The sequence below is a fragment of the Heloderma suspectum genome, chromosome 14, assembly GCF_057233095.1.
Source record: "Heloderma suspectum isolate Gila_16-S chromosome 14, 16-S_ref, whole genome shotgun sequence".
Lineage (NCBI taxonomy): Eukaryota > Metazoa > Chordata > Lepidosauria > Squamata > Helodermatidae > Heloderma > Heloderma suspectum.
Window position 1 is genome coordinate 22551926 of NC_139471.1, and position 24006 is coordinate 22575931.

Sequence of the window (24006 nt, forward strand, 5' to 3'; positions counted from 1 at the left end):
TGCCCCTTCTGAACATATAAGCAAATCAGGGGCAGAAGCAAGGGAGTAAGTGCAGGCTGAACATAAGGAGAGACTTCCTAAATGTTCCAGCTGGTTGACAGTGGCACAGGCTGCCTCGGGAGGCATCGGTCTTCTTTTGCTGGAGGTCTGTAAGCAGGCGAGCCATCTGTCAGGGATGCTGTAGCTGCCCTGGGACTGCAGAACGGAAGGGCAGCGTGCGCTGGCCTCATCCACTGGCCAGGGAGCCAAGGGCCACTGAAAAGCCACCTGCATCACAGCAAGGTGAGACCTACTCGGCCCCATATATCGGCTAGAAAAGGAAGGGCTGCAGGGACCTGGCTTCGCCAGGGGCAGAGGCAGTCACGGGCCTAGGCAGTCACGGGCCTAGGCATGCACCGCCCCTGCAGCACAACCCTCCCCCCGCCTGTGCAAAAAGAAAATCTTCATCGCACCGCCACCAGCGTCTTCCATTGCAGCCCCTCGTGACCCCTTGGCTCCACCCCTGCTGACCCGCCCTCCACCTGACCAGTCACATTGGCCACAAGCCTCCACTGGAGTTCACCCTTTCCTGCCAGAATAGAACACCTCTAAGAACGTTGCAGCTAAAACCTTCGACAGCATGGTGAAGAATCTAAATCATCCATTTGGCGCAGATGATGAGCTTAAGAGCAAACTGGATGCTAAAGAGAGCAACCATTGCCGGGGGGAGTGGGGGCGTTGCCATTAAATCCTTTGGGTACAATCCAACTAAAGTCCCATTTAGGGTAGACCCGCTGAAATGAATGGGATTACATTAGTCATGACTAATTTAAGCCCCATTCATTTCAATGGGTCCACCCTAAGTAGAACTTTAAATTCTACCCACTAGGACAGCCTTCCCCAAACTGGCATCTTCCAGATGCGTTGGACTGCAACTCCCAGAGGAGATCTGACAGGTGCCAATTCGGTTGCCTTTTCCCTTGTGCTTTTTTAATGAACGCTACTTTCCCTGAACTATCCAGACTGCATCACCACAATACAGCAAACCCTCTCGAAAGAACACAGCCAAGACAAGCAGCAGGAAATGGCTCAAGGCAATTCACGTTATTCAAAGATTGTGTCTAGCCTTGGCTCGTACCACACAATGAAGCTTAACACAGCGCAGAAACATACAAACAGTTCCAGATCAGGAAGCAGGAGAATTTCATTGGGTAATTGCTATGACCTAGAATTGCTTTTGAAAAGCTGCTAGAAAGTGGAGCCAGGCCAAGCTCCTACTTCTTTAGTGGAGAACATAATACCTTTTGGAAGGAGTCTGTTATTTGGACTCCAGAGGAGATGTAAATTAATCGGGAGAAACAGGAAACATCTGGGCAACGGGCTAGAGAAGCTCATTCAGTGTTTACACTGAACTTAACTTTGCCATTATTCCCTACAGAACACTCCTTCCTGGCACATCACAAACCAAAACCTTTTGCACCAAGTGAGAGGGGCTGCAAGCTCATATCAACTCAACACTGCAATCAATCAGTCAATGAAACAATTACTCCCAGTTCAAACAGCAGTCCAAGAATAAGCAAGCATTCCCGGGCACTCATGATCTGTGCCACCAGGACAACACTCTCCCCACGCCCCGGCCCTGGCACTGTTCAGAGATGCCTGCAGTTAAGCACAAGACCAGGAGAAGCCAGGCCATGGGACTTCAACTGGGGGTTGGGGGGTAGAAGTTGGAGACGCTGGCAGAGCTGGGAGTGCCTACTCCCAAACAAAGAGTTGGTGCCTGGGAGCGCCTAACTTGGGAAAGCAACCTGGTGCCCTCCAGATGTGTTTAACTACAACTCCCACAATCCCCAACAACTGTTCATGTTGGATGGGGCTTATGGGAGTTGTAGTCAAAATCATCCAGAGGGCACCAGGTTGCCCACCCTAGCCTAAATAACTCCTGCAGAACTGGGGGAGGGGAGGGAGAGCAAACCCCCCACCCGAACGCCATCGCTACAAGAGGACATGATGCAATGACACAGGTGGCCACTGAAACAAAGGCATTCTGGATATCTTGGAAAATTTAAAACAGGAGCAGAGCCAAGGGCCAAATTCAATTTCGGAGAAGCTCTTGGGGGCCGCATTCCAGTGGGGGGAGGGACCAAAGGCAAAAGGGGCAGGGCCAAAAACATCAGGCTATTTTAGCTTAAAGCTCTTACTCTCAACAACTAAACTTTAGCAGAGGCATTTCAACCTTTTGGAATGGGGGAAAACCACCAAATGATCAGAGGTCAGGGGTGTGGCCATCTGGGGAACCCTAGAGGGCTGGACTGAGACCCCAGGAAGGCTGGATTTGGCCCATGGGGCTGATGTTCCCCACCCTGGATTTAAAAGCATAGTCAACCTGACAAGGTTTGAGCAGCACCTCAACCTTGATTTTGTGGCCTCACCAGCAAGCTCATCATTTGTACATCTCCTGCACAGCCCGTTATCCTTTCCTCTAATGAATAAAATGGCCCCATGTGGCCATGGCAGATCCTGCTGCACTTTGGGGGGTGGGAGGCAACAGCAGAGCATCCTCACGCTAAGAACCATCTGACAAGCACCCATCCCGTGATCTTCCCTCCACCTCCCCTTTCTCATATCTGCTAGACCAAGACACAGGCTATCCTGCTCTAGGAGCAAGGACTAGAAACACAGGGAGCTGCCTCATACAGAGTCAGACCACTGGTTGATCTAGCCCAGTATTATTGACACTGACTGGCAGCAATGGTTCTGCAGGGGTCAGGCTGGATTCTTCCCTAGCCCTGCCTAGAGATCTCAAAGCTTGAACCTGGGACCTTCTGCATGCAAAGCAGAAGCTCTGCCACTGAGCTATGGTCCCTACTGCAAGTGACCAGATTTCCAGCTCAGCAATCCCAGGCCTGGACTGTCATTTTGATGGCCATCTGCTGATCCTTCTAGTGTTCCCAGATCATGCCGAGGAACACGGGACAGATGCAGAAAAAGCCAGCCAGGCTAGGAGTAGGAAGAACCACCTTCATTTGAGAAGGCAGAAACCAGTGCAAGCAAATAATTGCTCACAACAGATACAGGGTGGCGATTCACAACTCCAACCCCCTATTTTGCTGTAGTCAAGTTCCGTTTATAGGCCCTTACCTTCAGTCCCGTCTTTTCGTCATCGCTGCCATTATTGGTAGACGGCGTTTCATCCCCTTGCCTGGAAATCAAGACAAAATCTTCGCTGTTAAGAGTAGATACCGAGTCTGAAGACACACTGATTTTTCCAACAGAGGCCTTGTCATCCATGACTTATAAAAAGGGAAGCTTGACTCATGAATGGGCTTGGATTATAAGTGCCTGAAAAACAAAACAAAAAATTAAAAATAAAATAAATAATAAAAATAATGTGTGTGTTTACTGATAATTAAGCTGATCCCAAAAAGTCATGCTTTAGGGGTGTATCTGGATTCATCACTGCACAATGAAGAAACACAGCAGTCATAACCTGGACAGCCACCATTGCCGCCCCATTAACCAGTTGTTTTCTGGGCCAAATTCAAGGTGTTGGTTTTGACCTTTAAAAACCTATATGGTTCTGGCCCAGCCTATCTTAAGAAGCACCTCCAGCAACACCAGACAGGCCGCTTAACAAGATCAGCCTCAGATGGCCTTCTCTCTGTCCCATCAGCCAGGACTGCTAGGCTGGTGAGGACAAGGGAGAGGGCCTTCTCTGTGGTGACCCCCACTCTGTGGAACTCCCTCCCTAGGGAACTCTGCCATGCCCCCTCTTTAATGAGCTTCCATCATGCATTAAAAATGTGGTTGTTCAGGCAGGCATTTGGGGTGGGTTGGGGTATTTTTAGAAATATGTTTTAACATAGAATTTTATTGTTTTAAAACTGTTTGTATTGCTGTACATCGCCCAGAGTGGCCGGGTGACCGGTCAGATGGGTGATTAAGAAATTTAATAAATAAATAATAAATAAGCAGAGGGTTTCACAACTCAAGACAAAAATGGGCAGCTAGTTTCCTAGAGAGCCACACCTGAGCTTGGTGAGCCACCATCTCAACCCCTGAGCCTTTAAAGTTCCCTGTCAACATAAGAAAAACCATGCTAGTTCATACCAGAGGCATGTCTCTTTTCCCACAGCGGCCAACCAAAAGCCTTCAGGAAACCAGGCTGGCTGGGGGATTCTGGGAGTTATAGTCCAACACATCCAAAGGGTACCAGGTTGGGGAAAGCTGATCTAGACCACAAGTGGGCAGAAGGTACATCACAATCTACTGGAAGATCTCTGGGAGATTTGCAGATTACCAAGGATTTCCAACTCCCAATTGCTTAGGCTGCTGAAAAGAAGAGGGGGGACCTAAATTGGATTTTTATATGGGAGGCCTGTGTCCAAGCTCATTTCTGGCACTGACAAATTCCTGGGCCGAGATACACTCCAAGGTGACTGTTCCTTAATTCTAAGTAACAGTTTCCAGAGAGGTGGCCTTGTTAGTCTGTTGCGGCAAAAACAAGCAAAAGAATCTTGTGGCACCTTAAAGACTAACACGTCTACTGTGGTATAAGCTTTCATGGACACTGTCCACTTCAACAGATGCATATCACCTCGCCTCAATATACACATGCTGGGGGCAGGGGATATAAACTGTGTTGTCAGAGGGAATTGACATGCAAAAAATACAGATAATGATGATTACCTTAGCAGCTGACCTTCACAAAACTTGTTGGGTGATTAACACAGGGTGATTGCAATGGTGAGCCAATTAACATATGCAGTACAATAAAAAGAACACCTTTGTCCTTATTCCAACCATGGAATTCAGCAATTTCAGGTTGGTATCTCTTTGAAATCCCTTTGTTCAAGAATGACCACCTTAACGTCATTCATAGTGTCCTGGGCGGGTGAAATGTTCTCCCACCCGTTTCTGGACACGGCCATTCCTGATGTCAGATTCGTGACCATTCCATTCTTTTGCACAGACTGGCCTGTTTATTCTATGCAGAATGCAGCAGGACATTGCTGGCGAGTGATGGCATATATCACATTATAAGCTCAGCAGGTATATGAACCCCTGATGTTGTGGATGGCATTATTACATCCTGTACTAGCGTTGCCAGGGAAGATATGGGGAGACAGGTAGCATCTGGGTTTGCCACAGGGTCTAGTTCCTGTGTTTGTATCTCTGTTGCCATAGAATCATAGAGCTGGATGGGGCCACTGAGTCCACCCCCTGCTCAGTGCAGGAATCCTGTTTAAAGCACCCTCGACAGATGGCTGCCCAGTTTCTGCTTGAATACCTCCAGTGACGGAGAGCCCACCACCTCCCTCAGCAGTTGGTTCCATGCTCTGACTGCTCTGACCGTTAGGAAGTTTTGCAGATGTTCAACCAAAAGCTGCCTTCCTGTAACTTACGTCAGTTATTTCATGTCTTACAGTCTTCTGCTGTTGGTGGAGAATATCTTTAAGGTTGGGCAGCTGTCTGTAATCAAGTGCAGGCCTTCCACTCAAGGCCTATAACAGCACAGATTGTAGATCACCGTTTGAGTGGTCATAGCTGGGAACTTTACAGACTACAATACCCACCCGGCAAACAGAATAGACAGATTAACAGGGCCAGGCTAATGCCCAGGAATAATTTACTAGGAAACATAGGAAACTGCCTTATACTGAGTTAGACCATGGGTCCACCTAGCCCAGTGCTGCTGATAGAGACTGGCAGGAATGACCCTTGCGGGTTTCAGGCAGGAATTTCTCCAACCCTACCTGGAGATGCCGGGGATCAAACCTGCGACCTTCTGAATGCAAAGCAGGGGTTCTACCACTGAGCCACATCTCCCCTACTACAGGACAGACCCAAAAGTTAGAACAGACCACCACTTGGTTTCACCTATAGTTCCCAGCTAAGACTACATAGAACAGGCCAGTCTACAGAAAATAATAAATGGACACAAATCTGACATCAGGAATGGCAGTAGTCAGAAACCAGTGGGGGAACGTTTAAACCTCCAAGGACACTCTATGAATGACCTTAACGTAGCCATTCTGGAACACAGGAATTTCAAAGACAGATACCAAGTGAAGTACATCAAGATATTTGTTTGGTTTGAATAAGGACAAAGGGCTTTTTAAAAATCTTTATCACACTGCATACGTTAATCGGCTCACCACTTTTTTGTGAAGGGCAACTGTTACGGTAATCATCACTATCTGTACTTTTTGGCATTTCAATTCCCTCTGACAACACAGTTTATATGCCCCCCACCCCAGCATGTGTATATAGAGCTGCCAATTTGAGGTTAATACTTCATGCATCAGATGAAATGCATAGTGTCCATGAAAGCTTATAGCAAAATAAATGCATTAATCTTCAAGGTGCCACAAGACTTAGTTGTTAATTTTAAATGTAGGTGCACCCTTCTTTCTAACCCACTACTTTGCACTTGGCTTCAGCATGGACCTTGGGTTGCTAGGAAAAAATAAAAGTAGATCCTGCAAGCTTGAAGCTGCCTACCCCTACGCTACCCCCTCCAAAGTGGGCCAGGATCAAAGAGCACCAAAACATTCTTCTTCTACTAAGGTTACAGTGCTAGAACCAAGGCAGACCTGGAATCATCCACTACTCTTACCCAGCCTCTGAATGGTACTTTAAATAAGGTATATGCTCAAGTTGCCTCTGCTGTTCTGGTTCCAGCCACCAAAGGGGAGAGGGCATCACTCTCATTCTAACCAAACGTCATATGAGCTGGTATAACAGGCACCAAAAGAATCAGGCCTCTCTCTGACTTTCCCCAAACATGAGTTGCTTCCTACATTCAAGCAAGAATTCAAAGAGGGACTGACTAAAGTGGCAAGAGAGGAGCCTTCTTCAGTTCCTTAGCAATGGGGGATCTCCACTGTTCCTTTCCAGTAGAGAAGGACCAGATCCAGGAGCACTTTTTGGACAGCAGCTCTCCCGCTTCTAAAAATGGATTCCTCTCAAGGCTTTGCCTAACCTTCCTCTGTTTCGCAGCGTGAAATGTCTTCTTTCTGCAGCAACTTTGAGGGTTCTGTGTGCTCTGCATGCAGGCACGGTCTATATTTAACACATCACGGTTCTTCCATATGAGCTTATAAAGCTGGGTACACATGCAGTCCAAGGCACCCTGATTCCTCAGAAGCGTGAAAATGAGACTATGAGCAAGAGTACAAGAGTATACCCCCAAACAGTTAAGATACTTTCAGACAAACCAGAAAACTGGTATTTATAGAAACATGTATATCCTGACTTTCAGCCGCCAAGGCGGTTCACAGTTTTAAAAACCAACAATCCTAATACTATAAAAACTGAAAACAGTTAGAACCACTATAAAAACAAAATAAAAAATAGCCAGCAAGTTAATACATAGTTAGAGTCCATTAACAACCAGGCAAAATAAAAAGCATCTTAACTTTCTGTCTAAAAACCAGCAATGGAAAGGCCATAGAACCTCACTTGAGAAAGAGTCCCACAACTGGGGAGGCCATCACTGAGAAGGCCTTACTGCATGTTACCCACATCTCCCTTGGTGGCAGAACACAGAGCAGAGCGCACACACGCACACTACTAGGAAAAAGCTTGAAAAAGACAACATTCATATGTCTCTCTCAAAGAATGAGGAACAGAAAAGGCAGGTTTTCCTGAAAATTACAAATTGGAAGATTTTCCTGAAAATTTGAAATACTTGGGCTAATTTGCATAGTGTCATTTGCATCAGAAAACTGTCATGTTCTAGAAAGTGATCTAATTTAGCATGTTTATTTTACTTGTACTTGGCACAAGTACCCCATGTTCTTTTTTTGTTCCAATTAAAACTCACTTAATGTAATGTAAGTTGTATATTACCTAGAAATTCTTATTGGAATACTTGTAAAAATTTAAAAACAGTATCACATACTTCCCTTACACTGTTTGATTATAAGAAAAAACACAAAAGTATTGAACACTGTGGACATATTAATTCAGCCTTCCCCAACCTGGTGCCCTCAAGATGTGTTAGACTACAACTCCCAGCATCCCCCAGTTAGCATGACTGGCTGGGGAAGCTGGGGGTTGTAGTCCAACACATCTGAAGGGCACCAGGTCCTCGGAAAGGCTGTACTAATTAATTTTAGCAGCCCAAAGAATTGTGCACACCACTCATTTATTCAACAGAGCTCAACTCTCTTCTACTGAGGTTGTTGACGCACCTTCAGTTTCACTGTCACTACTGATTATTTCCATTTCATACTGGGACATACGTATTTCAGTGACATATATGTATTCTCCCACATATATGCTAGGGATAATCACCTTAAATATATTAATTACAATTTTGAAACAGCCAAGCTTGCCTCATATAGTATTTGCAATTGGCATCCATCCATTGTTACTAATAAACTTATGAAATGGAAAACTTCCTGCGGAAAAACAAAGCACTGGAAAACTTTCTGGTTTTGGAACATTTTCCACCTCACATCACTGATGAAGGGTACACTCAAACAGTTAAAGCACTTTCAAACCTCTCAGAAAGCTATAAAAAATAACTGAAAAAATTGACTTTTTCACCTCTAGCATGGGGGGTGATGTTTACTTCATCACATGCTGGGTTGCGGGGGTTCAGCTGCCATTTATTCACATGCTGGAATCCAACTGGGAGGGGGAGGAAGAGCTCCAATAATAGCTACAAATCTATGCTGACAGGACACTTCATTTGTGCATATATGTAGATGTACATAAGCCATACATGCACACAGAGACCCCGCACCAAGAATATTCCAAGTCCGCAAGCTAGATGTATTTATCTATGGTTTCGTTTGCTCCTGTCTGCACTTGCCCTCCCCATTACTGATAATGGACTTGCAACTAATCCAAGTCAAGAGTTAAACCAACAAGTTGCACCTTAAGATTATTTCCAAAGGCTGACTTGAGTTCAAGGCTCGGTCAACACGCTCCTCCTTTGTTTTGTGCTGCACTCCCAAATAGCTACACCCTAAAGGAGGGAGAATTTCTCTAGAAACTGTTGCTCCTCTGCTCCATTTCCCACCGCTAGTGAAGCAACACGCGTAAAAAGAGATATAGGTTTCACACTGTTACACTCACAAACACTGCCTGACGTTGCCAAAATATTTTTACACCCCTTGAAGCTTTGAATTCCACCCAAGCCCATCAGAGACCACACGGTGCCAGATGATTTATAGCAAACAGACAGAAGAAGCCAGACAAGTCTATGAGCCCCACCCTCCCCACAGGCCCTTGCTTTTCAGGTTTTTAATTCCTCCTTTCCCACCACAGATTTTCTAATTTCAGGAGCTAGGGAAAGGAGGAACAAAAAGCAATATCATGTCTGTTTGAGACATACCACACTGACAACAGCAGCTATAGATTACAGTACATGACCAAGCTCCTTCTCTGACAAGAGTTCTTCATCTAATAAAACACAGAGCACAAATCTTGTTCTCTAATTCAGAGGCTTTTGAGTCCTTCAAATGGTAGGAGAGTACAGAAGCACAGGCAACATTTGAGCCACCAAGATTTTGCTTCTCTCTCAACAGTTAGCCTATCGTGCTGCTGTTTCCACAGGTCATTGCCAGAAAGGTGGAGGAAGCCAAGCCATCATCGGGACAGGTATTCTGTGTCCACATTAAAAACACTCTGCTCCAGAGGCAAAATTACTCCAGAGTTCAAACAAAAACATGCATATCTGCAACATTTTTTGCTTGCACAATTAGAAATATGATGCTTCACCAACACACACAGCATTGAGCGCAGCTAGTGCCAACCTAAACTGTATATTTAGTGTAGTAGTGTAGTAACCGACATTTTGTTAGTTGTTGTCTGAACAAGCAACTGCGGGTGGGTGACGCACCAAAGAAATACCCATCTTTCTTTCCTTTCTTTTTTTAAAGTAGCTTCCTTTAAGTTTGCTTTTAGAATTGCCCAATTGCTTCAACTGAAGAACAAACATTTCTTGCTGGACAAGAAAGACGATCAACAACTCAGTCCAAGCAGCCATAAAAACATGGATTCCCTGCTAAGAGTTTTGCCTCCAGAACCTTTGCAAGTCACTTGCAAAGAGGAAATGGCAAGCTGCAGCCTCCCAGGAGAGAAACTGAAATCACCCAAGCCAATAAGCCCACAAAATTTACTAGCCTGCGAACATTTCTACTAGCCTGCTAGGGGGCAGGCTGAAGAGAGAGGAAGAGCTCCATCCCTCTTCCAGCAGCCTGTTTGGTTTCTACGCTGGGTGAAGATGGACAGAGCACTTCAACTCTTCTCTGCCAGCCAAACTGCTCACCTGCATGTGATTCCTGGTCGCCTATGGCTACTACCAGTGAGGGCTTAAGTACAAGGTTGACTCAGTCTGCTAAGAACTGACTGGCATTCAGACTAACTAAACTTTAATTCTAATAGCCTATCAAACCAGCTGCTACAATTAGGACCTCTTTCAATTTTTGAAAAACAATTACTGACATGTAAGACATAGGAGAAGCTACATGGTCACAAGAATGTCATGAGCCAGAGAATGCAGCAGCTAGTGATATCTCTGGTGGCGCTCAAAGGACTCAGAGAATCTGAAATTTCCTGTTCAAGACATGCTTTAGTCCTCATGTTGTGAAAAGAAAACTAAAAGCCCATTCAAGAGAATCCCCAAGTTCTGTTTCAATAACTTAGAAAAATCTAACTGAGCAGGTTGGAGTGGGTGGGTATCAATGTCATCATCATGATTTATTTACATTGCTCCATAAATATGCATGGTCCTTCATAGAGTAACAATGAAGAGACAGGTCTCTGCCCTGAGGACCTTACAATCTAAAATACAACTAGGGAGAGGAGGGCAAGATGAAGGCAAGGATAAACAGTGGAACAACCATGCATTCTTGTCAGCCACAAGGACATAGCCCTGGACCCAGCAGGGGATGAAAAACACAGTGCCCTAGAATATACAGACAACTTCCACAAGACTGGTTCCATCTTTGGGCTCTGTTCCAGAGATGGGCCTAAAAAATCCAAGATGGGAAGTCCTTTGGCTCTCATATGTGGGAAGATGGCACTTTTCCAACTCCCAGCTTCTGCAATTAGGGATTCAAAGTGAGAGTATTTACCAGCCCAGTGCAGGCATCCCGATGTCTGTTTCAAAACATTAATGCCAGAGTTTAATTTGACTCACATACTGCTAAAGGCTGTTTGAGGCTGGAATTAGAAAGCAAAAACATTCCCTGGATGCCATTTGCTTTCCGTGCAATCCACAGGCCACCAAGTAGGGGAAAGCTGAAACTCTCAATGATCCAAAGCAGCCTTCCCCAACAGGCACCCTCCAGATGTGTTGGCATACAACTCCCATCATCTCCAGCCAGCATGGTTCAAGGGATCCATTATTATTCTGATAAGTGTCAAAACCTTCTGCTGCATGAACTTCAACAAGCATTCAGTTTCCACGTATACATAGTCCTCCTGAGATGCATAGTATTCCCGAGTCACATCAACATGTATATATTTATTACCATAACTGTATACACTTACTACCATTTGCCCTTGGCTAAAAAATACCAAAAGTAAATCAAACCTCTCCCTTTTTCATTTGTTTGTGCAACATCATTTTGCAAGTTCTTCAGACCATTGTGTAATAGGTGAAAGTATCTTCTAAACATTCTAGAGCTTCCTGGTTCTTTTGTTAACCTCTGAAAACCACATGTACAAAAAACACCCCTTTAAAGGTTTTGCAATTAGAAAAAGAAAAAAAAAAAACCCCAGAAAGCAAGCAGACACATAAGGCCAAAGCTGAGCACTGAAACCAGCGGCACTTAAAAATGCTTTCTTTTGGCTGAAATATAGCCCATGAGCAATGTGCCTCTTTTCCACCTATCACAGCCCAACATCCCATTCTTAGCTACTCAGATGGGGGGGTGCAAGAGCTGGTGCTCAAGCTGAAGCTACACAAATATGCTCTGCCCTTCATCCAGAAAGTTAAAACAATCCATCAGGCAGATGGTTAGGGTGTCAACTCCTTGTCATTTTTCCACCCCCAAGTCTTTGTATCACTGTCCTCGTGTGTGTGCGCTCTCTCTCTCTCTCTCTCTCTCTCTCTCTCTCTCTCTATATATATATATATATGTTGTCCACGTTCTGGTTCAGTTTCTCTCGGTTTATCCTAGAACAAGCACCAAATGCCAAAGAGAACCCTCACAAAGATAGGCACAGTCTGCTCCACAATTTATTACCCCCTCCTTTCCTGCAGCATTCTGACCAAGTCAGCACCAACTCTGTAACAGTTGAGCTTACTCTGCCCATCCCACGCCTTGCACAGATAAAGTCTTGGCATCTGTGACATCCAATGGCACTTCGGAGGAGCATAGACTCTTGCAGCTTCTTCACTCCCTGTCCTAGAGCAAGGCTCTTGGATTCCAAGTGTGTCATGAATTTGATGTCCTGAGGCAAACTGTCAATTCCCTGTAACAAATATACACAAGCAGCTGTTTTGCGTTCCCTCCCACCTAAGCTTCAGAAGCAGCCAACATACAGATACTCTGAAGCAGCCTTCTCCAACCCGGGGCCCTCCAGATGCATTGGACTAAAAACCCCAGATTGAAGTCCAACACATCTGGAGGGCCCTAGGTTGGAGAAGGCTGCTCTGCAAGAACTTGTATGAATACTTCTTCCCACAAGCCTGGCTACTATTAAGGGGGTCGCTCCTTTAAGTGGATAACTTCTAAAGTCTCTTTAGCTAGATCAATAGATGTTACAGATTCCCTCGTAGCTAGTGGGTGAGGGGAGAGAAGTGGAATATAGTACCCCCACCAAACTCCATGAATGGCTATATCACACCACCACAATGGGTAACTAACTCTTGTGAACTTCTCCCATGAAAGAGAACCCCTTCTCCAAGCCATATACTTTTCCGGTTGCCCTTCCTCAAGCAAATGGTAAACCACGGCAATCCTTGCACAGGAAGCAATGACACATCTGAGAGATCCTTAGTGCCATGGATCAAACCACCCCACCCTCATTGCTCCCACAAGATGGGGAAAACCGGGTAGGCCCGTGGTTAAGAACTAGGAAGGGCCACAGCTCCATGGTAGAGCCCCTGATTTGCATGCAGAAAGTCCCAAGTTCAATCTCAGCTTGTCCAGGTAAGGCTAGGAAAGAATCCTGCCTGAAACCCTGGAGAACCTTTGCTGCCAGTCACTGTCAACAACACTGGGCTAGATGGACCGATGGTCTGGCTCATGCCACCTTTATATGAAGCTATACAGCCTTACAGGGCTTTTTTGTTAAGGATTTGCGGACCCCACCTCAAAGGACTTTTCTCAGACCTCAGCTGTGGCCTCACCAGCTGCCCTTACACAAGCTACTCGACTCTCGGCCCTTGCCCTCAGCACCAACACTGTCGGGGGGCTAATAAAAACCACCCTACCTCACAGGGCTGTTCTATGGACCTAGTATATAGCTGCTCCGTATGTTCCTTAGTCAGACCCTTGGTCCATCTAGCCCAGTATTGTCAACACTGAATGGCAACAAAGGCTCTGCCGGGTTTCAGGGAGGAATTTTTCCCCAGCCCTACATAGAGATGCCAGGGATCAAACCTGGGACCTGCTGCATGCAAGGAAAGGGGCTCTACCACCATGGCCCTTCCCTACCAAGACAAGTATGCAAAGTGATTTCAATGCTTGAAGAATGCTACATGGACTCCTAAAAGTTGCCTGTGACAAAGTTTAATGAATGAATGAATAAATATATTCCGTTGTTGTCATCAATAATATTAACTATCATAATAATGAAGTATTGTCTTGTTAATGGTAGGCAGTTGTTGCGTCCTTGGCAGTTTCACTGCATATACCTCAAAACTTTTTTTTAAAGTGGAAAAACTCAAACACAGAAAGTACTACCGCATTACTACTGTTCACAGCCCAGTAAGTACTTTATCACTGCTACTATTAATAAAACAATACTTTAATTATTGTCAATAATAACAACGAACACACAAATATATTATTTATTTCTTCATTTGTTAATTTATATCCTACCTCTCCTCAAGGAACTCAAGGCAGCATACATGGTCTTCTCCCCACACTCCAATTTTATCCTCACAACAACCCTGTGAAGTGAGTCAGGTTGAAAGAGAATGACTTGACCAGGGTCACCCACTGAGCTTCATGGCGATTTGAACCTGGGAGCCTCTCCCCAGTCCTAGCTGTTCTAACCCAGTCTTGCACAAGCTGGTGCCCTCCAGATGTGTTGACTTCAATTCCCATCATTCCCAGCCAGCATGGCTAAGGAGCCCCTAAGTAATTGCATATTGCTTAGTTTTAATGTAAGCTACCTTACACTTCAGGATTAAAAAGTGGGACAACAATCAAATAAATATACTGGGCTGGGTTCAGATTAACTTGTTCGCTCTTAGTTCCTATTGAAATCCACAGGATAAGTTAGGCATGACTAAGTAAAATCCCACTGATTTCAATGGGAACAAACTCAGTCTGGAACCAGCCCGCTATTATTAACAGCAACAGTAAAGTACTTATTTAATAATAACCAAATATTGCCCTTACTATCATTAACACAACCTGGCGCCCACCAGATGTTTTGAACTACAGCCTCCAACAGCCAGAAAGGCAACTGCTCAGGGATGGTGGGAGTTTTAGCCCAAAGCATCCCAAAGGCACTGGGTTGCCTACCCCAGCTATATCACTGGGATTACTAACAACAGCAGCCTTCACCCAACCTGGTGCCCTCCAGATGTGTTGGACTGCAACAACCGTCATTATTGGCTATGGTGGCTGGGAATGATGGGAGTTGTAGTCCAGCACATCTGGAGGGCACCAGGTTGGGGAAGGATGAATAAGAGTAAGAGGTAAATGCAATGTAAATAGTAGCACTGATAATAATGTATCGGTATTACTAGTAACGATAAACACAAAGCTATTGTTAATACTATATATCAGTTTTACTAATAACAGTAATAAAAACAAAGGTTGCCATGTTGTCCACAAGAAAAAAAAAACCTCAAAAATCCATATTAGTGTAATAGTTTTATGAAGCCAACCAAAAGGTCACAAAAATCTGTGCAAGCTTTGGAGATTTCTAGATCTATTCATCAGGCAAAATGTTACAAAAAGCAGTTGCAGGAAAGGAGTAGGTGGGGAATAAATAAGCACAACAGTGCTTTCAGCACAATACATCAACAGTATTACCGATAACAATGAAAGAGAATAATCATAACCAGCATTATAGTATGGCTGTAGCGTCTAGAGTGTTGGATTGGGACCTGGGAAGTTTTGAGTTCCCACTCACTCATGAAGCTCACTGGGTGACTTTGGGCCAGTTACTGACTCTCAGCCTAACGGACCCCACAGGGTTGCTGAGAGGATAAAACGGGGAGGAGGAGCGGGGCCATGTAAGCCACCTTGGGCTCGCTCGGAGGAAAACGTGGGAAAGTTAACAATTTTTATTATTTATTTCATTTATTTCATTTCTATACCACCCAAGAGCCGAAGCTCTCGGGGCGGTTCACAAAAATTGATAACAACAAAGAATAAATTAATAACAAAGAATAAATATCATAATAAGCTCTCATCTCTCCTCGCCACTGGCTATGCTATATCATTTGCACAGCACAGGAAGAAAGAACAGGATGAACTTCCAGTATGAATACAGGAAAGCAAGTAAGACGGCCAGCGCGGTATAGCGGCGAGAGCGCTGGCCCGGGGCTGGGGAGATCCAGGGGGAGATCCAACTTGCGTGCTACGTAAAGTAGGCCCGTTGAGACGAATGGAACCTGTGCTGGTCGTGACTCGCTTGCCCCATTCATGCCGGCGGATGTACTCCACGCTGGATTTTACCCGCGGGGTTCTGGTCCCCATCCGGCCGCGAGGCTCCCTGGGCGGCGTCGGGCCAGCCACTGCCCCTCCGCTCAGCCGACCTCACAGGGCTGCCGTGAGGATACACGCGGAGAGCGGGCGGCCGTGTCCGCCGGCTCGGGCTCCTCGCGAGGGGAGAGGCGGCGGGACACACGCGTCACGAACGAGCCGCACGACGGGAACGCCCGCTGCCGCCGCCGCCGCTCTCATCCTTGCGGCCACCGTCCCCACGTCCCCCGGCCCGGCTCCACGAAGGACCCGCCGCCCCGGGCCCCAAAGCGCCGGGCCGGCCGCGGGGGGAGCAGCCGCGAGCGGCGGCGGCAGCGCAAGGCAGCGACGGGGGCAGACGAGCGCGAGCACCGGCGGGACGGCCCCTCCGCCCGTTCGCCTCAGCGCTGCCCGCCGCAGCAAGCCAGCCCGGCGCCAGCGGGCCCCCGCCGGAGGCCCCCGCGGCGCTGCTCCCCGCCCGGCTCCCTCAGGGGTCCTGCGTGCGGGGGGGCGGCGGCCGCCCGAGCCGGCCTTACCCTCAGCCAGGCCGGCGCCTCTTCCCGCGGGCTGTCCTCCGCCCGCCGCCGGGCCTCAGTCAGGCCGCCGCCGCCGCCGCCGCCGCCGGGCCTCAGTCAGGCCGCCCCAGCTCCCCTCCCCCTCTCTCTTCCCTCTCTCTTCCTCCCCAGAGCCCGACCCCCGTCACGTGACAGGGGCCCGGCCAGACGCTCGCGCGAGCCACTTCCGGGGCCGGCGCTTCCGTTTCCGCTTCCGCTTGCCCCGCTCTCCCTTAGCAACCCGCTTCTCCTGCGTGAAAAAGAAGAAAGTCAAGAAGCGGCGCCGGAAGTGGGGGGACCTGCTTCCGGCGGCGGCGGCGTTGTCCCTGGCCGGCGTCCGCAGCTTCTCCGCCTCCTGCCCCTCCCCCCGGGCCGGCCCCGCCGCTGCAGCGCCTGGGGGAGGCGGAGAGGAGGTGAGCGCGCCCCCGCCCCCCGCGGCGGAGTAGTCGTCCAGCCGCCGCCGCCGCCCCCCCGTTCTGTGGGTGGCTTGTGGAACTCGCGGCCACGAGAGGCGCGCTCCTTCAGTCGTTCTCCCATCACCGCGGCGGAAGGGAGAGGAGGGGGCTTACCAGGAGGGGAGAGGAGAGGGGAGGGGCTCACGAGGCCGGGTGGAGAGAGGAGGGGAGAGAGTGAGGAAGGGGCTTGCGAGGCAGTGGGGGGAGAGAGAGGGAAAGGGGCTTACCAGGAGGGAACAGAGAGAGAAAATAACAAGTGGAAAGGTCTTACAAGGGGGAGAGAGGGGAAGGGGCCTGCAGGGCAGGGGTGGAGAGAGGGGAGAAGGGGGTTACCAGCTGGAGGTCCACCCGCCCCTTTACCTTTCTTGACAGCTCTCACACCTGCCACGCACGCATGCACCCCTCCATCTCACCCCTTAGGGGCTGTTTTCAAAGGCTTTGGGAGGCGGACACAGTTTGGCCCAGATGTGGGAGGGGGAGCCAGAGTGAGGGTGGTGGGTTTCCTTTTTGCACTGTAGTTAAAGCACTGGTTTCGGCAGATTCACCAGGGAAGGAGCCTCTCCTGAGAGGGGTGAGAGCAGAATGGACAGCTCTCTGCGTTGAGGCAAGTCTGTCTCTGAGGAGCATGAGATGATACCGGCAGGAGGAGCGGGGATGTCTCATAAGAAGAACCCTGCTGCATCAGACTAATGTGGGTCCATCCAGCCCAGCGTCCCATAGCTGCCAAGACAGATACTGCTGAGAAGCCCACAAGCGGGGCAAGAGTCTCCACTGGATCAGCTTCCCTCTCCACCTTGGTACCTGCTGTTGGGAAGAGGATGCATCTGGACTCCATGGACCCTTCGTCTGATCCAACAGGACTCTTCCTCTTATCATCCTCTGCTTCCTAACATTGGCCAGCCGGGAAGTTCACAAACAGGGCGCGAAGGTGATGGCATTCCCCCGTTGTTTGCCCCTGGCATCTGGTGGACTGCCTTTGAGCTTGGAGGGTCCGCTGAGTGAGCATGGCTAACGGCGATTAATAGGCCTCCCCCTTCTCTGCCATGGATTTCTCACATCCTTTTTTTGGTGTGTGTATATTTAAGTGATCTAAACAGGCACAGGCAGAAAGTGCATCTCCATATGTTATGGAGTTCACCTCCCAGCAGTCCTTTTACTCCTGGGAGTAAAAGTCTGAAACATCTGGAGACCTACCTTCTGCCCACCCCTCATCTTAACTAGTGGCCATCACTGTACCTCGTGGCAGCGAATTCAGTTGGTTTATTATGGTGCTTTGTGTGAGGAATAGCCGGGAGAAATAGCGTCTCGAGAGTGTGAGTTGGAAAGTTTATGAGATGACCTTAGGCAAGCTACTCAGTCTCAGCACCATCTCCCATTAGCTGCACCATGGAGAGAAGAATACTGGCTTTCATTTATACAGTGGTAAGAAGGCCTACTGAGATGAAGTGTCCAAACTGGTGGTGTCATTCAAAAACCACAGGGTTTAAGTTTATTTACTTGGTTTTGATCTACAAGACTGCAGACCTATGAACACTCACCTGAAAGTAAGCTCCACTGAATGCGGTAACCCCACCTTTAGGGTTGCTCTGTAAATGATGTGATTTCTGATGTGCTTCCCAGTGTGTAACAACATGCTTTACAAACCCTATTCATTTGTTCTCTCAGCAAGATTGGGTTGGGGCAAGCAAGCAAAGAGGGAGAGAAGGAAAAATCAGTGATAATGATGGTTATAATGTGAGCATTTTTAAAGAGAACTAGGTGGGGAGGAGAATGGCAGGTCTCAGGTTATGGTGTTAGATTCCCATTGTATTTCCATGTCTAATGCTTGTTATGAGGCTGGACAGCCATCTGTCAGGGATGCTGTGACTTGGATTCCTGGATTGAGCAGGGGGTTGAACTCGATGGCCTTGTAGGCCCCTTCCAACCCTACTATTTTATTATTCTATTCTGAAGTTGGTATCATCTTGACATTATTTTTGTTTGTGTAATTCACTGTCTCTGTCCACATTAACCCTTCAGGTTTTCAACATGACTGAGAGAACCGATAGCCTCCACTTCCAGTTTGACAACTACGGTGACTCAATGCTGCAGAAAATGGACAAGCTGAGGGAAGAGAACAAGTTTTGTGATGTCACAGTCCGCATTGATGACCTTGAGGTTCACGGTCACAAGATCGTCTTTGCTGCAGGCTCTCCCTTCCTAAGGGATCAGTTCCTGCTGAACGACTCCAGGGAAGTGAAAATCTCCATCCTGCAGAGCTCGGAAGTTGGGAGGCAGCTGCTTCTGTCCTGCTACAGTGGCATCCTGGAGTTTCCCGAGATGGAGCTGGTGAACTACTTGACAGCGGCGAGCTTTCTTCAAATGAGCCACATTGTCGAGCGCTGCACGCAAGCCCTGTGGAAGTTCATCAAGCCGAAACAGCAGATTGAAAACAAAGAGGAAGAGGAGCCGCAGACTCACTCTTCGGAGTCCAAGGAGCACCCGGGGGTTGGGGAGGAGGAGGAAGAAGAAGAGGACTCCTTGCAGCCCGACTCCCCTTGCATCCAACCCTCCGAGGACAGCATGGACGTGGATGACAGCGATATCCAGATTGTGAAGGTGGAGTCCATTGGGGAGGTTGCAGAGGTCAGGAGCAAAAAGGACCAGAGCCAGTTCATTTCCTCGGGGCAGCAAAGCACTCTCCATTCGTCGGAGCCCCAGCACTCCCTGATCAATTCCACGGTGGAGAACCGGGCGGGTGACATGGAGCAGAGCCAGCTCCACAACTACGCCCTCTCGTACACGGGGGGCGACAGCCTCATCATGGCTTCCAAAGACCTGTTTAGCCCCAGCACCCGGGGGGCGGACAAAGGCCTCCAGTGGCACCACCAGTGCCCCAAGTGCACCCGTGTCTTCCGGCACCTGGAGAACTATGCCAACCACCTGAAGATGCACAAGCTCTTTATGTGCCTGCTGTGCGGCAAGACCTTCACGCAGAAGGGCAACCTGCACCGGCACATGCGTGTGCATGCGGGGATCAAGCCCTTCCAGTGCAAGATCTGCGGGAAGACCTTCTCGCAGAAGTGCTCCTTGCAGGACCACCTCAACCTGCACAGCGGGGACAAGCCCCACAAGTGCAACTACTGCGACATGGTCTTTGCGCACAAGCCCGTCCTGAGGAAGCACCTCAAGCAGCTCCATGGCAAAAACAGCTTCGACAATGCCAACGAGAGGAGCGTCCAGGACGTCGCGGTGGACTTCGATTCCTTCAGCTGCAGCTCAGGGCCGGACTCGAAAAGCTGCCAGCAAGCCGACGCCAGCCAGGTGCTGGATGCTGGGAAGCTGGCGCAGGCAGTGCTCAGTTTACGAAGCGAGAGCGCCTGCGTGAACTGAAGCAGGTGCCCTAGCACCTCTTCACCAGCACTGGAGCAGGGAGAACCGTAGAAGAGCTGCTTTGGACTTCGACTCAGGCATCAGCCCGTGACGCTCTGCTGAATGAGCTGCAAGGGCTGAACCAAAAAATTGTAGCGAGTCTTCGACTCCTGTCCTCGGGGGATGTGATGTGTTTGGTGACTCTGAGTGTCTTTGTCTCTATCGTCAAAAGAACACCATGGCTGTAGGCCTGCCCCCGCTGGTATTTTGAGAGCTGGCACCGGCTAAACCCCTTTTTCAAAGGCTGGTTGGCGTGTGTGATTGGCTGCTCGTGGGCAAATACAGGGAACAGCTGCGCCCCATCACGGATGACTCTTTGAGCTAAAAAAGCTAAACTAAACTGAGTTCTTGAAAAACAAAAAAAGCACTGGATAATTGTAAGCTCTTGATATTTGGGAGTCCATCTGGGTTTTTTTAATTTTGTATTGTTCGTTAAAAACATCGGGTACTTGTCTTCTGTTGTTTTTAGCCTAAAGTGGCATCAACTCTAACCCTATTTGACCCTTTGTGAGTGAAATCCCTCTTCTGATAAAATGTGTGATGGCTGCTGTTTTAGGGGTGGGAGAACTGGTATGGGCCGGAAGGTCCCAGGTTCGATCCCAGCAGCTCCAGGTAGGGCAGGAAAAACTCCTACCTGAATCCTTGGAGAGCCGCTGCTGCCAGTCAGTGTCAACAATACCGAGCTAGATGGATCGGACTTGGACTCAGTATAAAGGCAGCTCCGTATATTTGTACGATTTGTCTGGCGCAGCGGCCGAGCTGCTGCTTCTCTTTGTTAGATATATAGAATGTGGCACTCCCTTCTGTGTTTCTGCTCGGGCTCCTTTCTTGTCACACGCACCCCCTCCAGTCTTTGTGGAAACGGTGTGCTTAGACTAGTTGAAGTTGCATGCCCCCTTTGTCTTGTTTCTCTGACCTCTGGCCCTTCACCTATGCTGCTCCTTGCATCTGTGACGGCCTCCACTTTTCTGTCCAGCCTCTGGCCTCGTCCTTCATGTGTGTCTTCCAGATCCATTTCTGGAGGCGCCATAACCTCAACTTAACCTGTTCCTCTGTTCTTGCCTGTGTCTCCCCTTCCCCCCTGTCACTCCTTCTTGGTCCTTGACCTTTCCCCTCCTCTAATGTTGACTGTTAGCACTTGGGCTTGGTGCCATGTCTCCACTGTATGGTGCTTAGGATCCTGTTGGCACTCAAGGAATAGTTCGAAGTAATATGATGAAGTAGATGACAGGTTGGGTGGGGCAGGCATAACAGGAGCAGGGGAAGCATGCCGTTTTTCCGACACATCAGAAAAAGGCAGTTAGCAGGTTGTGACCTTGAACTCCTCCCAAGCTAGCCTTTGGCATTACTGATGTGTAGGGAGAAACTCTTGAGCAGTCAGATAACGGTTAAACTTACTGTGAATTATGGTCTGTCAGCAGTGCATCGGTGTGTGTCTCCCCCTCCCCTTTGTGCCAGTGTGGGAATCTCTGGGTACTTCCAGGCTGACATGGGCTAACTGGTCCTCTGCAGCATTCTGCTTGCGTACTACTGTCGCCTTCTCCTGGGCTGCAGTAAAAAGCTAGAAGCAGGAAACGGAGTGGGGATTCTCTTCTATCACTTGCCAGAAACTGCGCTCTGGACACACACATTGTTTTCCATTGTCAAGATGATCCTACCACCCACAGCATTCCCTGAAGATGGAGCTCTCCTAAAAACTGGAAACAGATTTTCCCTCCCAAAATGTTGCTGTTCTTCCGAAACTCATCTTGCTCTGAAACTGACCTCTTAGGCACATTTTGGGAGGAAGCCCCACCTTTGAAGGTCGACACCAGGGAGATCTTGATCTGAGGCCCACAGGAGCTGCAGCACTGCCCACTTTACCCATGAAGGCTCCCCCATTTCAGACAGGCAGCGAGATCTTTGCGCCACACAGGATTGAACACCCTTTCGGACATTTTGAAATGATTTGGGGCCAGCCCTTCCCTCTCCACCTAACCTACCTCACAGGGTGGTTGTGAGGTTAAGGGCGGAGAGGCATCTGCACTGCCCTGAGCTCCTCGGAGGAAGAGTGGCACAAACCTTTATATAATACTAAGGCGGCTGATGGCTTGTGTCCCTGGGTGCCAAGCCCACTCACACCCAAGTAGAAGAAGAGGGAGGGGGCACTCAGGATCAGCCTTCTCCTACCTGTGCCCTCTGGATATTTTAAACAACTTCCAGCATTCCTGACGATAGGCCATGCTGAAATCCAAAACATCTGGAGGGCTGCAGGTTGGAAAAGGCTGCTCAGGATGATGCCCTCCACCACGTGCACACACTGTTTCATTTCCCATCCTCTTGCTCATCTAATTCTTCTCTCTGCTGTGAGGCAGGAAGGAGTGAGGAGCAGTAACTGACCAGGAGGGTGTCAAATGCTTAAGCCAGCAGGCCATAACAAGTTGAACCCTCCTCAAAAGTGTCCGTCCAGGAAAAAACTAGTCACTGACCTGGACCTATATCAGCCTTCCCCAACCTGGTGCCCTCCAGGCGTGTTGGGCCACAATTCCCAACATGCCTGGGGCTTTGTGCAGTGAGTCGCTCTTGAGAAAAGTGGATGGCGCCACGGCCAGAGTGACACGCCTGTAGAAGGATTCGGCGTGGGGGTGGGCTGTGCCTCATGCCAATTAGTGTTGGACTGGGACTCAGGAGACATGGGTTGTAGTCCCTGCTCGGTCATGAAGCTCATGGGGTGACTTTGGGCCAGTCACTGACTCTCAGCCTAATCTACCTCACAGAGTTGTTGTGAGGAGGCGGCTCATGTGCGATGCCCTGGGCTCCTTCAAGGAAAGGTGGGATATAAATGTAGCAAATACATTTGGCTTATGGCAAAAGCTTTGTAATTGTCCCTTCAGAGAGAGTAGAAGCCCTTTTTTAAATCTGCGAATGTGCTCTTGTACCCATGGCTGCCAAAGGACCACTCACTGTTGTGTGTGTACCGAGTCATCACGGTAGCTTCAAATAAAGCAGTTGCACCACCTTCCAACGTGAAATTTCCCTTTGTGTGACTCGTGGTCATTGCAAGCTTCTTGCAAGGCCAGCAGTTTTGAGCAGAAGAATACCATAGGGATATAGTGGAGTGGCAACGTGGACAAGTTTTGGAGTCCAGGCTGCCATTTGAATTGTGTCCTAGCCACAGATTCACTAGGTTAGCCAAACCCCTCTTTCTCAGGCTCAGCCCATCTGTAATGTGGAAATAATACTGGACTACCTTAAAGCGTTGTTATAAAGATTCCTGAACAACGTATGCAAAGGGCCCTTAATTCTGAAAATGGTATATAAATGCTAAATGCTGTTCTGATAGAGTAGGTGTGGGCAGAAGGTCAGTCCAGATCTACTGTTAAATCTCTGGCTGATTTGCAGTAGGTCAGCAAAGTTTTCCTACTCCCAATCACCTAGCAACTAAAAAGCTCCCCCCACCCTTAAATTAGGTTTCTGAAAAAGAACATTTGGGAGAAAACTAGGGGTGGATTTCTGTGTGAACGAGCCTGTGAGCTTGATTCTGATAGTGATCACAAATTCCTAGCCTAGCATATGCTCAGGTGCACCCTTTTCCTTAATTCTTAGCGTATGTCTGCCTACCTGAGCCAATATTTTGCACACAGTAGAAAAGAAAGCAAGCCTAAAATTTCCCCACAACTGGAGAAGAGGGGAAGACCTTAGGGATCTCTTGTTAGCTACAACACTCTGGCTCACCTTCATATTTTAGTTTCATACGTTGTCCAATTCTTGGTAAGTGTATTGCATTTATCCTTG

At 48.3% G+C, this 24006-nt stretch overlaps 2 protein-coding genes across 11 annotated transcripts in view; one reads left to right on the forward strand and one right to left on the reverse strand.

Annotated features, from left to right (window-relative positions):
- The window catches only part of RABGAP1 (RAB GTPase activating protein 1), a 102153-nt gene extending 85657 nt beyond the window's left edge, over positions 1–16496 (reverse strand). For 3 of the 7 annotated variants that reach the window (XR_014785867.1, XM_084820826.1, XM_084820832.1), the window contains exons 1-2: positions 16349–16496; positions 3121–3321 (exon numbers count right to left, since the gene is read on the reverse strand). Coding sequence is in view for 4 of the 7 variants with exons in the window: in XM_084820826.1 (XP_084676952.1) it covers positions 3121–3270 (150 nt within the window). In the remaining 3 variants the exon portion in view is untranslated. Of the gene's footprint in view, positions 1–3120; positions 3322–8535; positions 8555–12249; positions 12418–16348 lie in introns of those variants that run through there. The other 4 variants (XM_084820830.1, XM_084820827.1, XM_084820829.1 and 1 more) reach the window with 4 other exon arrangements.
- Positions 16497–16667: 171 nt separating this feature from the next.
- On the forward strand, positions 16668–23225 carry ZBTB26 (zinc finger and BTB domain containing 26). 4 transcript variants are annotated; one of them, XM_084820842.1, is made up of 3 exons: positions 16668–16779; positions 17361–17749; positions 18841–23225. In XM_084820842.1, the coding sequence occupies exon 3, from the start codon at positions 18850–18852 to the stop codon at positions 20191–20193; it is 1344 nt and encodes a 447-aa protein (XP_084676968.1). In that variant the 5' UTR covers positions 16668–16779; positions 17361–17749; positions 18841–18849; the 3' UTR covers positions 20194–23225. The 4 variants fall into 4 exon arrangements, with proteins under 4 accessions (XP_084676968.1, XP_084676967.1, XP_084676965.1 ...); XM_084820841.1 differs by lacking the exon at positions 17361–17749; XM_084820839.1 differs by lacking the exons at positions 16668–16779; positions 17361–17749 and adding an exon at positions 18122–18243.
- The last annotated feature ends 781 nt before the right edge of the window (positions 23226–24006 follow it).